Source organism: Branchiostoma belcheri, unplaced genomic scaffold (assembly GCF_001625305.1).
Source record: "Branchiostoma belcheri isolate BF01 breed outbred unplaced genomic scaffold, Haploidv18h27 scaffold116, whole genome shotgun sequence".
NCBI classification, from domain to species: Eukaryota; Metazoa; Chordata; class Leptocardii; order Amphioxiformes; family Branchiostomatidae; genus Branchiostoma; species Branchiostoma belcheri.
The window spans coordinates 676621-690022 of NW_017802558.1; the positions used below are offsets into that span (position 1 = coordinate 676621).

General features: G+C 38.2%; 1 protein-coding gene across 1 annotated transcript in view; it reads left to right on the plus strand.

The window, feature by feature from the left end:
• The window catches only part of LOC109462422 (chondroitin sulfate proteoglycan 4-like), a 134402-nt gene that overhangs the window by 103979 nt on the left and 17021 nt on the right, over nucleotides 1–13402 (plus strand). Inside the window, 1 exon segment of the mRNA XM_019758973.1 lies at nucleotides 152–527. Coding sequence (XP_019614532.1) covers nucleotides 152–527 — 376 coding nt within the window.

The window sequence follows — 13402 nt, forward strand, 5'->3', positions numbered from 1 at the left end:
GTCTATCACCTGACACAGCTCAATTTTAATTGTGATACGCATTTGATTGAACTTGCATTATATTGTATGAAGAGGCAAATAGAAGGTAATTTTCATTGATTCTGATTGGTGATCTCACTGTTTATCACGACTTTGTTTTGTTGTTATTCAGGTGAGGAAGCAGTTTGTGTTCTATGTGCACGACGGGGCGGACACGCTCCGTGACCAGTTCACCATCCGTGCCAACGCCACCGACGGCAGCACCTACAGCCTCCCGTACACCGTCTACGTCACGGTCACTCCCGTCAACGACGCCACCCCACAAGTCGTGGTCAACAACGGGCTGAGCGTGTGGGAGGGCTCCGTCACCGTGGTCACCACGGACGACCTGAGCGCCACCGACGCGGACTCCTCGGACGAGAACGTCGTGTTTGAGATCACGACGCCAAACAACGGGCGCATGGCGCTGAGATCCAAGCCTTGGCGGGAGATTTTGAACTTCACACAGGCGCTCCTGGAAAGGGAAGAAATCGTGTTTGTTCACACAGGTAAGATACATTGTACTCGCTCTCTTTGAAGCTGGAATTTTTATATTACATAACATACTATTATGAATGGTAGTTGAGCTATACTGAGCTATATGTTTACATCTGAAGTGATGTTTTAACCATTAATGTTGGATAGTTCTAAGTTGTTTCTCTCCTGGAAAGGGTAGAAATTGTGTTTGTTCACACAGGTAAGATACACACACTCTCTGAAGTTGGAATTTCTATATTAAATTTATTTATATGACATCATTATGTATGGTAGTTGAGCTACACTGTACTACACTGAAGAGTGATGTTTTAACCATTAATGTTTGATAAGTCTAAGTTGTTTCTCTCCTTTATGTTTGTTCACACAGGTAAGATACACGCTCGCTCTGAAGCTAGAATTTCTATATTCTCTTATGACATAATTACATTGTATGACTAGTAGTTGAGCTACATTGTATACTGAGCTAGCTATGTTTAGATCTAAGCTTTCTGAAGTAATGTTTTAACAATTAATGTTTGATGCTGCTCAGTTCTTTCTCTCCTGGAAAGGGGAGAAATTGTGTCTGTTCACACAAGTAGGATACACACTCTCTCTGAAGCCGGAATTTTTGTATTATAATGACATGATTATGAATGGTAGTGGAGCTATACTAAGATAGCTATGTATACATCTGAAGTGATGTTTTAATCATTAATGTTTGATACTTCTCATCAGTTCTTTTCAGCCAACTGCAACTGTATCAGCAGTGTTTTTGATTAAATGTAGTTAGTTGATTTTTTGCACTTCAAAAGTGGTCACACAAGCACCACTGAAAGTTTGATCACCAAGGTTATGTTTTGCACACGCAATGATGCACTCTACAGTCCTCTGAAAGGTGATATGTTTCTGCCTTCCATGTGTTAATATTAACACTTTCATGTTCAATATTTATTCCTTTACCTCGACCTTCATGGGGGCTCAAAAAGTACATGTTGGACTGCTTTTACATAAGGTGAAGGGGCTGCCCCAAGAGCGAAAATGCTTTTATTGAACTCTACTCTTTTCCCTGCTGAGGCAGCTATGGATAAATATACACCACATTTTGTATTCAATGAGATATGATTGATGAAACTGGGGCAGGGATGGGGTCAAAAGTAAGTTTGGTGCACTCCTGTCAAGGTTTTAGCCTTGAACTTTGGCACGTCTACTTGTCCTTGGTCAGGCCGTGCACATGTTGGCATCAGGATATAGTAATCCACAGAGTGTTAGTATCTAACAATCTAAGAGAAGCACTGTTATTATGTACATCGTGTCTAGAATACTTCTTTACAAACATCAGTGAGGCCACAACAATTTAATTTGTTGGTTCTTGGATATTTTATCTGAAAAAAATATGAAGCGACAAAACAGGTGAAGGCACCCTGTGGTAGCCTGAAATGTTGTAGGAGCCATGAAGTCAACGTATAGATGTACACGTATGTACTTATAGGCTGGGTTATAACTCATACTATGAATTTTGAACTTTTAATAAAAATGGAAATATGAGCAATATGAGTTGATTCAGAAACTAATTTTTTTTGGAAAATCAGAAAGAACTGAAGTGGCAAATCTGAGAACCAATTGCTAAAATTGGTGTGGCCTAAAGGAGTATCCCACCCTTTTCTAGTTGTGCAGTTGCCCTTAGTCACCTGGTAGAGTGCCTCACGAGGTGTTGAATGTTAGTGCTGGGTAATGTCAGACCCTTTCAGAGGTCAGAGCCAAGTTTAACACCAGGCAGAGACACTGTATATCTTAAGAAGTGAACTTGAGATGATACATGTAAACAGACCAGGTGAAAAATGAGGTGGCCACAGATGTGTAATGGAAGTCAGCTGGAAGCCACACCTGTCTTCACCGTGGGAGTGGGGAGGGGGGCATGTATGTCATGAGGGATGAGGGTAATACAATCATGTATATGGGCCAATCATCTCGCTATCACCAGTATGAACCAAAAAGAATTCATCTGAGATCTGATGACAGCTGGCGGCCAAAGGGAGTATACATGACGTGTTTGTGGAGGTTTATTGCAACATAATTGTGTTACAAAGAGCTACGTGAATGAGTGAGTGATTGAGTGAGTGAGTGTTGTGAAATTGGTAGTTATGTGTGAAGTTCAAAACTGTGTGTGCGTGTGCGCATGCATGCGTACATTTGAAGTGAGTGAGTGTTGTACAAATTGGTATCTTATGTAAGAAGTTCAAAGCTGTGTGTGTGTGCGCATGCCTGCGTACATTTGTACATACATGTATGTGCGTGCATGTTGTACATTTGTGTGTGTGTGTGTGTGTGTGTGTGTGCATAAGTGCATACATATGTGTGTATGATTTTGACAGATACTTAGTAACTGGAAAGACAATGACAATTCTTGTACTTGCATAATTATAGATTTCTGTTTTCTTTACTTTGCTTGGTCATTTGTTGAAATGTAAAGCATGCTCTGAGCCATCTTTAAACAGATGAAAACCACCTTAAGTCTGACCTTGGATATTATAACTGAAGACAGGTGCATGGGATGGTAATTTGAGTGTATAAAATTGAGTGATATACATTATGAAAGCAATTTAATTTGCCTCCCGTTGGTTGATTACCTTCAGTCGTGTGTATAACATGTCATGAGATCAATCACCATAACACTTTTATTGTCACAGAAGAGTTGCCTAATATTAGTTATTAGCAAAGTTAGTAGAGCACGTGAATATTTTTTATGTTGAACCAAGCATTTTGGAGCTGATTCAGAACCTGAATCTTTTCTTGTTTTCTTTTTTCACAAATCAGAAAAAAATTAAGTGACCAAATCCGAGAATTGATTAAATTAGTGTGGCCCTATTAATTTATCCTTATTTTAGCCTATTGAATGGGGATGAACACTACATGTTTGTCTATTGTAGAAGTTATCTGCTGTTACAGGTACTGTACTAAATTGTACGAGTGAATGTTTTGCACTGTTGGGAAAGTAGCTAATGATAGACTATTGATCGATCTTTATCATTACCTACATGTACATCCACATAAATTTTATGTTCAGTCAAGTGGGTAATGTGAAGTTTGTTTTAGAATCATGGGCGGAATTAATTCAATAGCATCTATCTTCTAGCATACATCTATCTTCAAGTTGTTCATATTTCATGCAGGCACCGCCTAACTTTCTGTACCAATTGACCTCATTATGTCCACAGGATGGATTCTCCCTCTGTGGTATCTGATCATTCTCCTTACAGATTCTTCCCAACGGTGAAAGAATTTTCCAGTAAATCTTTTTTTATCAGTCCTCGCAGAGAAGTGTATTGGAATACTTTAAGCCAAGCCTGTCGCCTGTCTATTCTGCATCAGTATTGGTATATTTATCACAGTGTGGAGTAGATGTTCATTCAGGCTTTAAAGAGTAATGTTGTCTCACCAGATGAGTGGAGAGCCAGCCATTGATTGGTTGACAGGAATGACCTGTGGATTCTTCAAATTTGCTCCTCATCTACCGTAAATCACTATGTTTGCGGTAGCAAAGTTCGCGGTCTGAGAAAAATGGACATGTTTGCAAAACTACATTGTATTTATACCTGTTTGTGGTGGTGGCAGGTGCAGCAAAAAAAGTCGGCAAATTATTTGTTCACAGTATTATGATAAGCTCGTGGTACAAAAGTGACCACGAAAACTGCGAATATAAAAGTACAGCAAAAAATTACTTATAGTATTCATGAACACTGAACTCCCAGCTCTACATGTACATTTGTAGGGACATGTATTTCGTACACTACATTGTTCTGTATAATTTCCTTGGTACAGTGTAAAAAGTGCTCTTCGTATCATACTCACTGTAGCCTTTTACAGTATCAGCCACAGTCCAACCTCTGTGAAGCCATTCCAAAGTGTAGTGCAAGTGATGGGAGTAACTGTTGTACCTCTGAATTACATGTGTATGTGCACTCTCGCACTGTGCACTGAACTATTGACTATAGTATAGTATAGGAGACAAGATGGGCTACGTAAGAGTTAAAAAAAAAAAGTTCTAAAACATCGATAAGTTTGTATGAGTTATACAAAAAAATTTGTTCTTGAGTCAAACAAACAACATTGAATGTAACCTCTAGCTAGCTGTGAGTGACAAACTTCTAGATTGACTGCTTTAAACCTGAGTCACATGAGGTCTGATTCAAATGACTGTGACTGAAAATGCCTAACCAGGCATGACTTTCCTCTGCTTATCTCAGTTCCACTTCACTGCAACTGCCTAACTGTGTGTTGTCATCTTTATTTGCAAGTGGCAGAAGCCTGCAAGTGTCCTGTTAGATTAACAAAACCAGTTAGGTGAAAAGCTGTGAAGTTCTGGGAACTAAAAGCTATTACTGAAGCTGGTAGTGCTGTGCCCCCTAACACCAGTTACTGGTACTGCATGTTACATGTTCAAGTTGAAGGTCTTGTTCCAAGTGCGTTTTAGCTTCTATGCTAGTGATATCAGTACAGGAGCCCAAAAGAATAAGATAATTTGTCAAGTCAAGCATTAAAGCTGTGATGTTCAGCAGACATGTAGATAAGAAGAGCTGATAAAGTTGAAGAAAATTTTAGCAACTGCCTACCATTAAATATTGTCTCCATACCCATGAACAAAGGAACACATCAATGTACAAATAATATGTATGCCATCCACAAATTCTTTCTGATACAATATTTGTTATTCCGCTCTGCTAAAAAAAATCCTAGCCGAGTGGCATAACAAATACGGATGGTACCGAGGCTAAATCTTTCGCACTCTGTGAGACAAAACTGTTATGTTACCTATATATATTGTACAAATTCTATATTGCCATGCCCCCAAGTCTAAATGCATCTCACTTCTTCTTCTTCTTGGTTACTGCCCAGCCCTACAGTGTAGGATTATTGGCAGCCGTTACGCATTGTTAATAACAATTGTGACCCAGTACATGAAAAAACAAAGGGAAAACAAGGATAACTGAGACGGGAACATAAAACAACTGATTTTGTGTGTGCTCAAGACGGGACAAGTGCATTAGTGCATTAGTAACATTTACATATATACAAGATATGATGGGGTGGCTCAATGCAGCAGGGTCCTCGCCAGTTCAGATTTGAACTGGGCGAGAGACCCCGCCTCCGCCGCACCAGGCTCAAGTTCGTTCCATTCTCTGATGGTGCGGGGGAAGAACGAGAGCCTGTAGAAGTTGTTTCTGCTCGCAATGCCCTGCACTTCTAGCAGCCCTTTCATTGGCCAGGCCCCTAGAATCTCCTGCAATCATGAGGAGGCCCAATCAGCTCTAACCCCTCCCCCCCATTTTTAGTACAGGCTTCAACGCCCCCTAACAACTCTTTTCTGCTTTGCATGTTAGACAATTTGACAGTAGGATACCAAGGTACAGCAAATGCAGTTTCCAGATATGTAATTCAAACCATTCAGTGGCCAGATCGAAAAGTTACCTTTCCTTCTTCGTACATGTACATATTGTACACAATAATAATGTTTCTCACCTGCTTATAGTTTGATGACTGTCAGACAGCTTTCTCATAGCTTTATTTTCTTGTTTTCCTATCATATTTGTTTGTCACTTTTATCCTAAATAGTGTAATTGTTGCATTTTACATCATTGATTTTTCCTTCTACAGTGTATCTTTCATATGCTTTGAGCTTTGAAAGGTCTTGAAAACAAGGTTAGTATACATGTAGGATAATAGGACAGTGCCCCCTACCAGCTTGATTCAGCTTTACAACTAACTGTACACCACACATTCAAGTTGACAACCTTTTTCAAATGCATTTTGACCACTGCCCTGTTCAGAGAATTTTTCAATATTTGGATCCCATTTTTTCAAGACGACATTTAAACATTTTATTTGTCCGTCCCAACTTTCAAGTGAAGGATAATGTCATCCAATACTCACCACACTTCCAGTTTAATTCCGGACTAAATTCCATATCTCAGCAACCTTACATCTACATCTAGATGGGCTAATATCGTAAACAATCTATATGATGTAAGAAATATGTGGCAGCCATGGAGGACCCCTTGGGGATTAACCGAATTCTGCAGAATTCTGGGAACAGAATTCTGGGAACTGAAGCCAGAATTATATGAATTGCAGAATTGGGTTAATCCCCAAGGCCTAGGGGTCCTCGATGGCTGCAACGTATTTCTTACATCATTTTTACCTACATAGTCATGACATGTATAGTTTATGATATTAGCCCATCTGCTGAGATATGGGAATGAGTACGGAATTAAACTGGAGGCTGTATATGGATCCTTTAAGTGTGATTATGAATTGCAATATCATCTGTAAGATGTTTAGCTTACACTAACTTTGACTACTTGATGTTAATAATTAGATACAACATTTTATATATAACTCACAGTTATATGGCCTCCTACAACATGTAGAAAGAGAAAATTTGAAAGAAATCAGATCTAGAACAGCTCTGACTCTCGTCAAGAATGATTTTCATACATATTGCTTGTGATAGCAGTCTTAGAGATTTTCACAATGATATATTGGGTTTGCATGGCTCCATCTACATGCACAATGTACATTAGGTGTCAACAGAAAGGCATGTACTGGAAGTAAAGTATGGTAACGTTACAAGCCAATTAGTCAAGTATATTCAAGTATTCTGCAGATGTCAAGACAGGAACACAAGAGATTTATCCACTAAACTCAAGGGAACTTTACAATCCATCATTGTCATTATGCATTTCTGTGAATAGTTTGATCGGGTTGGTACATGTAAGTCACTGAATGAAGACACTCTTTTTACACAACCAAGGGATTTATTAAGCATTGTAGATACTGTTTCCTGTAACTGTTGTTTTGTTCTTTTCTTTATTTGACAACAATTATGTAATTGTATATCACGCTCCTGTACGTTTGGGACTGCATTGTAGATACTATAGAATAGATACTATTCCCTATAACCATGTAGATATGTAACAGCCGTGTCCATAATATCACCAGGGTCCATAATATCGCCACCTTGAGAAATAGTGTGCTTTAAGATATTTTTACTGCAACATACTTTTGGTATGCACTCCTTCACACATCAAATGTACATATCTAGGGTATGTTGCAGTAAAAATATCTTTAAGCACACTATTTCTCAAGGTGGCGATATTACGGACCCTGGTGATATTATGGACACAGACGTTACTTGTAAATATTTGCATTTGGGATCGCATCTATTGTAGCAATAAAATGTGCCCAGAGGAAGGTGACAGACAAAACATCGGCTGAATAAAACCCTTGGTTGTGTAAAAAGAGTCACTTCAATCTGTTATATGCATTGTTTTGCATGTTGATCACAAAATACATGACAGTAGTTGGGTGGTACAGAGACATGACTTTATTTTAGTGTTTGGCAGGACGTCAAAGTTCAGTCAACTCCACCTGACCAGTTGGTGGGAAAAGTCCAGTCGGTTAATCACCTTCAGATTATCAGCACAGCTCACTAAGTCCAGCTGGAGACCAATTTAACAGGCACAGGGCCCTTATAGGTGCTTATAATCCCCTTTATGTTGCCTCTGTAGCTATTGCCATGGCCCAGACAAATGGGCAGTATTTAATAGGAGTATTGTCTCCCGGGTCATGTTAAAACAATACAGACTCTGCTATCTAGGCCACATGAAAAATATAATGATTACATGAGAGGCAAGTATTTTATCATGATGTCAACTTTTGGAAGTAAGATGTACTACAAAAGCCAAAATTGGCTCATTGGGAAAGACTATGCCAAAAAAAAAAAAGTTACTCAAGCAACTGGATATGATTTTGGAAATGATCAAACATTTCAGGTAGCATCCACTACGTACATACAGTGAGACTGATCAAAGATAGTGGATGCTACCTGAAACGTCTGATCATATCCAGTCAATTGAGTAACTGTTTTTTGGCATATCTTATTACCTGGATGTGCTACTTGTATCTGTAGAGCTCTCTTCATCTCTCTTCATATCTGCAAAAAACTGCTGACATAAAAATAGTTGTTGAATCTATATTTTTGATGCGTCATCAACTGGTAGTTAAGTCACACAGTAATTTGGAATCATACTATATGTATACTGTATACTATATGTGTACATCACTGTATATAATGTTACATGTACTGTACATGTATGTGTATGTGTACTGTATGTATACAAAATATAAGATACATGTTTTTTGACGTATACGTGTGGAAATTTTCATTCAAGCCTTTATCATTTTTTGTTGATACTAAAATCATATTGTGGAAAAACAATTACTTGACCGTTATCCACCACTAAAAAGTTAATAGTCCTCTTCCTGAATCCATCCCAGAAGCTCTGACCCTGCTTTTTGTGCTAATCTTTCCATCCATAAATTTGCTTCGCGGAGTTACTAAATACCAGAATTATTTAGATCCGAAGTAATCTTGGTAGCCTGAATGTAGATAACACATACTTTTGTATACTATATGTATACTGTGTATAATATGAATTTTGACAAATTCATATTCAGTGTCTAGACTAGAGTGACAAATTGTTAAACTCGTATAACATCATACTGAATAACAAAATTACAGTTCAAAATGCAATTATAGTTGCTTCATCTCCAGGATTCAAAGATTGCCTTTTCAATTCAAGAGCTGTTAGATGACCTTTTGCCATGATTAGATTATGTCTGATATTCCTTTGTCAGGATTAAATACTTTTTGATCGATTACAAAATATAAATTTGGCATCTTGATGGATTACTCATGGTTGATATTGAATAATGCTTCAAATTAAGTGAATTTTGTACATAAGTAGCTATGACCTTATTGTAGGTTTGAATCAATATACTCAAACAAAAATTAGAATCAATTGGGATCCTGTAACATTTATCGTTTTTTTGAAAATTAAAATTCTGGGAGGATTTTTGACAGAAGATAGCAGGCATTTCTTACCAAGCCTTTGACATAAGACGTTTACTTTGGATTAAACAAGTCTTAGGCTTCGGACTGTCTTATTAAATAAGTATCATATATTATTAATAGACATTGGTATTGGGATATACCATTGTTCTCACCTTTAAGTCCTTAAGTTCTTTTCAACACTTAAGTAACATTAAGACATTCTGCTGCCCTAAAATGTCATCATCATTCTGTATGTTTACAAACATTACAAAACATTTTAACGTCATACTTTGATGAGCCAAAATGCCCAGGGTCTGGTTTCTTGCAGATTAGAGTTTTGTGACCTGTATTTTAATACAATGTATAGCTGGCAACATGTTGACTTTTGTACACTTTGTTAGACAATCTCCAAGATCTTTTGGTGGCTGCAAATTTTAAGACAGTATCAAATTACCATTTCGCCACGTACCCTCGAAATGGTAACTGTCTGGCAAATGGATACAGCCTGGCAGTTTTGAATGATACTGTCTTTGCCACCAAAAGATCTGTTTAGAGATTACACTCTGACAATGTCAAACCCATGTGGTGACATGCATGTGCAGTGAAAAGCATTTGTGCAGTCTTTACCATGCATCTTATTACACATTTTGTTAGCCAAGGTATCCAGAGTAGTACTGTACATCACAATTTTTGCGTGGTGCATGTACAGTGTACTTCTAAATTCACACATCACTGGCACTTCTTCTTACCACGAACTTACAGTATCATTTCAGTGAACAAATCATTTGCAAACTTTATTTTTGCTGCACCTGCCGCCACCGAAAACGTATCGTTCCGCAAACATGTCATTTTTTTTCTCAGACTGCAAATGTAAAGTGATTTACAGTAATCTCCATACTCGGAAGGAGTTTGGGGCAAAAGCACTTGCTAGAAGTTAGTCAAGAACGTGTGTCGGATCATTGGCCATGTGGAGTTTCACAGTTGGAATTGAAGGGTGCAACAGACGGATAGTTGTGCGTAATATATAGGAAAATTGGTACATATCAGTAGGAGTTAATAGGAGTGTGCATGCAGATGTAATCATTGATTAATTTGAGTCATTTTAGATTGGGCATTAGGCAATTCATCAGTCTCATAGGGCAATGTTGTGTTGCAAATACAATGAATTGTATTGCAAATACAACTGTATGCAATTTGGGAAAACAATATTTTTGGTTTTTGGAGATTTGTCACTTCCAAAAAGGCAACTATTTTTGATTAATTTTTCTTGTTATTATCTTAATGTTTCTCACCTTTGAGCGCTTATTACAAAGCTTTATTTTGTACACGTGCCTCCAGATTGAGCCATAGATACATCATAACTGCACAATGAATGAGCCTGTCTGAATACAGCAGTCTGAAATTAATAAGTTCTGTACTAAGGAAATGAATGTGCTGCCCTAATGATCTGTGTAATGAGGGATGGAGAATTTGGTCTCTTTAATTATTTCTTGTGATTAGAGGTTTGAGAGTTTATGTGAGATAGGGTGATGGTAGAATACAAATGAAGTCCGAACATCAACTGGCAACCCATCATTGTACTGTTTAAGGCACAGGTCAGTGACTTTGAAGTCCGCATGAAGACTTTATTTTTAGTATGCCATTTTTTGTTCAACTTTTGCCCCCAGTAATGCTCAGTCAGGCAAGCTAGGCAGGGGTTGGGTTTCTTGTACAGGAATATTACCACCTGGAAGGGACTAGATTACGGGAATTTCACCAGTCATGACCGAATTTCAAAGTCCTTGGTCATGGAATCCATCATTTGGGCTAACAAAATCTATGATCATGACGTAATCAACTACTAAGTTATCCCTAGGTTGAAATCCACAGACTGATCATGTATTCTTTTCACATCCCCTCTCAACATGAAGGTTATTATTATTATACTCCCAAGAGTACCTAACTTTGTTGTGTTTATCATCTAAAATATTAATCAAATGTGAAGATTATGAATGCAAGACATTTAGGTATAACATCAGTGAAGGTTAGAAATCTTTTAGGTATTAAGTTTAGTTCAGGTATAAGGGATAGTTTCAGGTTTAATTTAGGTATTAAGTTTAGTTCACTGAGAGGCAACCTTGTTGCTGACGTCACGTATCCGTAACGTCTTGTGTGAATAAGGTCACGTGTCTGTAACTCTTGCAGGTTTACGTTCGGAAGTGATTGGTCATTACTTATCCTGATGAAGGCGACAGTGGTCAATGCAGATTTGATCCTCGTGTATCCATGTGTTGGAATAAAGTTCAGCAAGTTCAGAATTGACGTGTGTTGTGCTTGCAAGCTATTTACATGTACATATAGAATACAACATTGTATATTCTGTATTCTGTGATGCAGAATACACCATGTTGTATTTTATTTATGTCGTACCCACCCAAGAAAACACTCCTTCCAATGCGGAATGAGCCCAAATTTAATGACCCTGAACCAAAAAATACAACATCAATTCCAACGTCCAAATCTCGTATTCAAATTTTTGAAAGCAGAACATGAAGGCGAAACATGTTCTAATTATTCCATGGAACATTTAGAATCCCGAGTTGTACCGCTAGTTATCACATGGGCCAGAACACTGGTATCAAACATTATTACGGCCCAGGTATGATATAATTTCTTGTATGGGGTGATGTCGTGATGTCAGTTACAAGCACAAACTTGTCCACACAATGTTTGCCTGACTAGTACTTGAAAATTACCTTGCAGTTCCCATGAACACCCATCTTCCCTGCAAAGTTGTGACATTCCGGATCCCACACATGTGGAATCTCTCCACCTACATTTTGTAGGTGTTGACTTTCCTACACAGGAAACTCACCAATTTCCGTGCCGTGCGTCTGCTTACCTGGTCAGGCGGTAGATCTTTTTTTAAGTTTATGTCAATCTAGCTTGCTGATTGGCTCTTGGCGAGTCATAGCTGTTCAGAGCTACAAACATGATTTCAAACATTACCCCAAACTTCATCAACCAGAAAGTCAACCAAAAAGGCACCCTTGTATGATGGTGTTTAGAATCATTACATTTTGATTGAATAGAAAAGTTCTTTTATTCACAACCACTTGTTTGTTTTACATGAGACGATGTTTCGATGACCATCTGTCATCTTTATCAGGGCTCATGTAAAACAAATAGTTGTGATTGTGAATAATAGAACTTAACTATTCAATCATTAACCAACCTGATGAAATTATTTACAGAGTACATTTTGATGTCATCCACAGAAATTATTAATCTTTCTTCATAAACATTTGACAGAATGCTGTGTGATAACGTCCACTATCATAATGCCACAGGTACGAAAATGTAGTCACTAAGACAGCCACCTTATACTAGTTATGGAAACAGTGGTAGTGAGGCCTTCTAAAAATGTCTTGAGCAGCTGCAACTTTTTCTGCTATGCCACATACTCAAAAATCAACAACAATCAGCGGTTTGTACAGTACTACAGTGCGCCCCCCTCCCATTACCCAATATTGTAATAAACAGATACCTAATTATGATGTATATACATGTATGAGTAAGAAAATGCAGTGTTTGACTTCTATATCTATTTGACGGACAGACACATATCCAACTTTGTTTAAGAACGTGTCATACACCCCTGTCACATGTATATAGTGAAGCAGCCCTCCCTTTTTTTAAGGTCCCCACTACAATTGTAATGCAGCAGATGTAGTCCCTGTGTATTTTTAACTTCTGTTCTATCTGTGTGACGGGGGTAAGTCACCAGGTGAGTCTCAATAACATGGAAAAGCTGTCCTGTTTAGGAAAGGTCGGGAGAGCCCTCCAGTGTGATCCCTTTAACCCGTAAGGTATAAAGTGTGTGTGAATTATTTCTCTGGGGAAAGATAAAAAAAGCCATGTTCCGTATTTGCATTCAGGGTTTGCATTGTCGAGTGCTTTATGGCTGTATCGGGTGGCATGAGGAACAAAACCGCCCTTCTTAGATAGGCGGCTGAATGGGACTCCGGGGATGTGTAA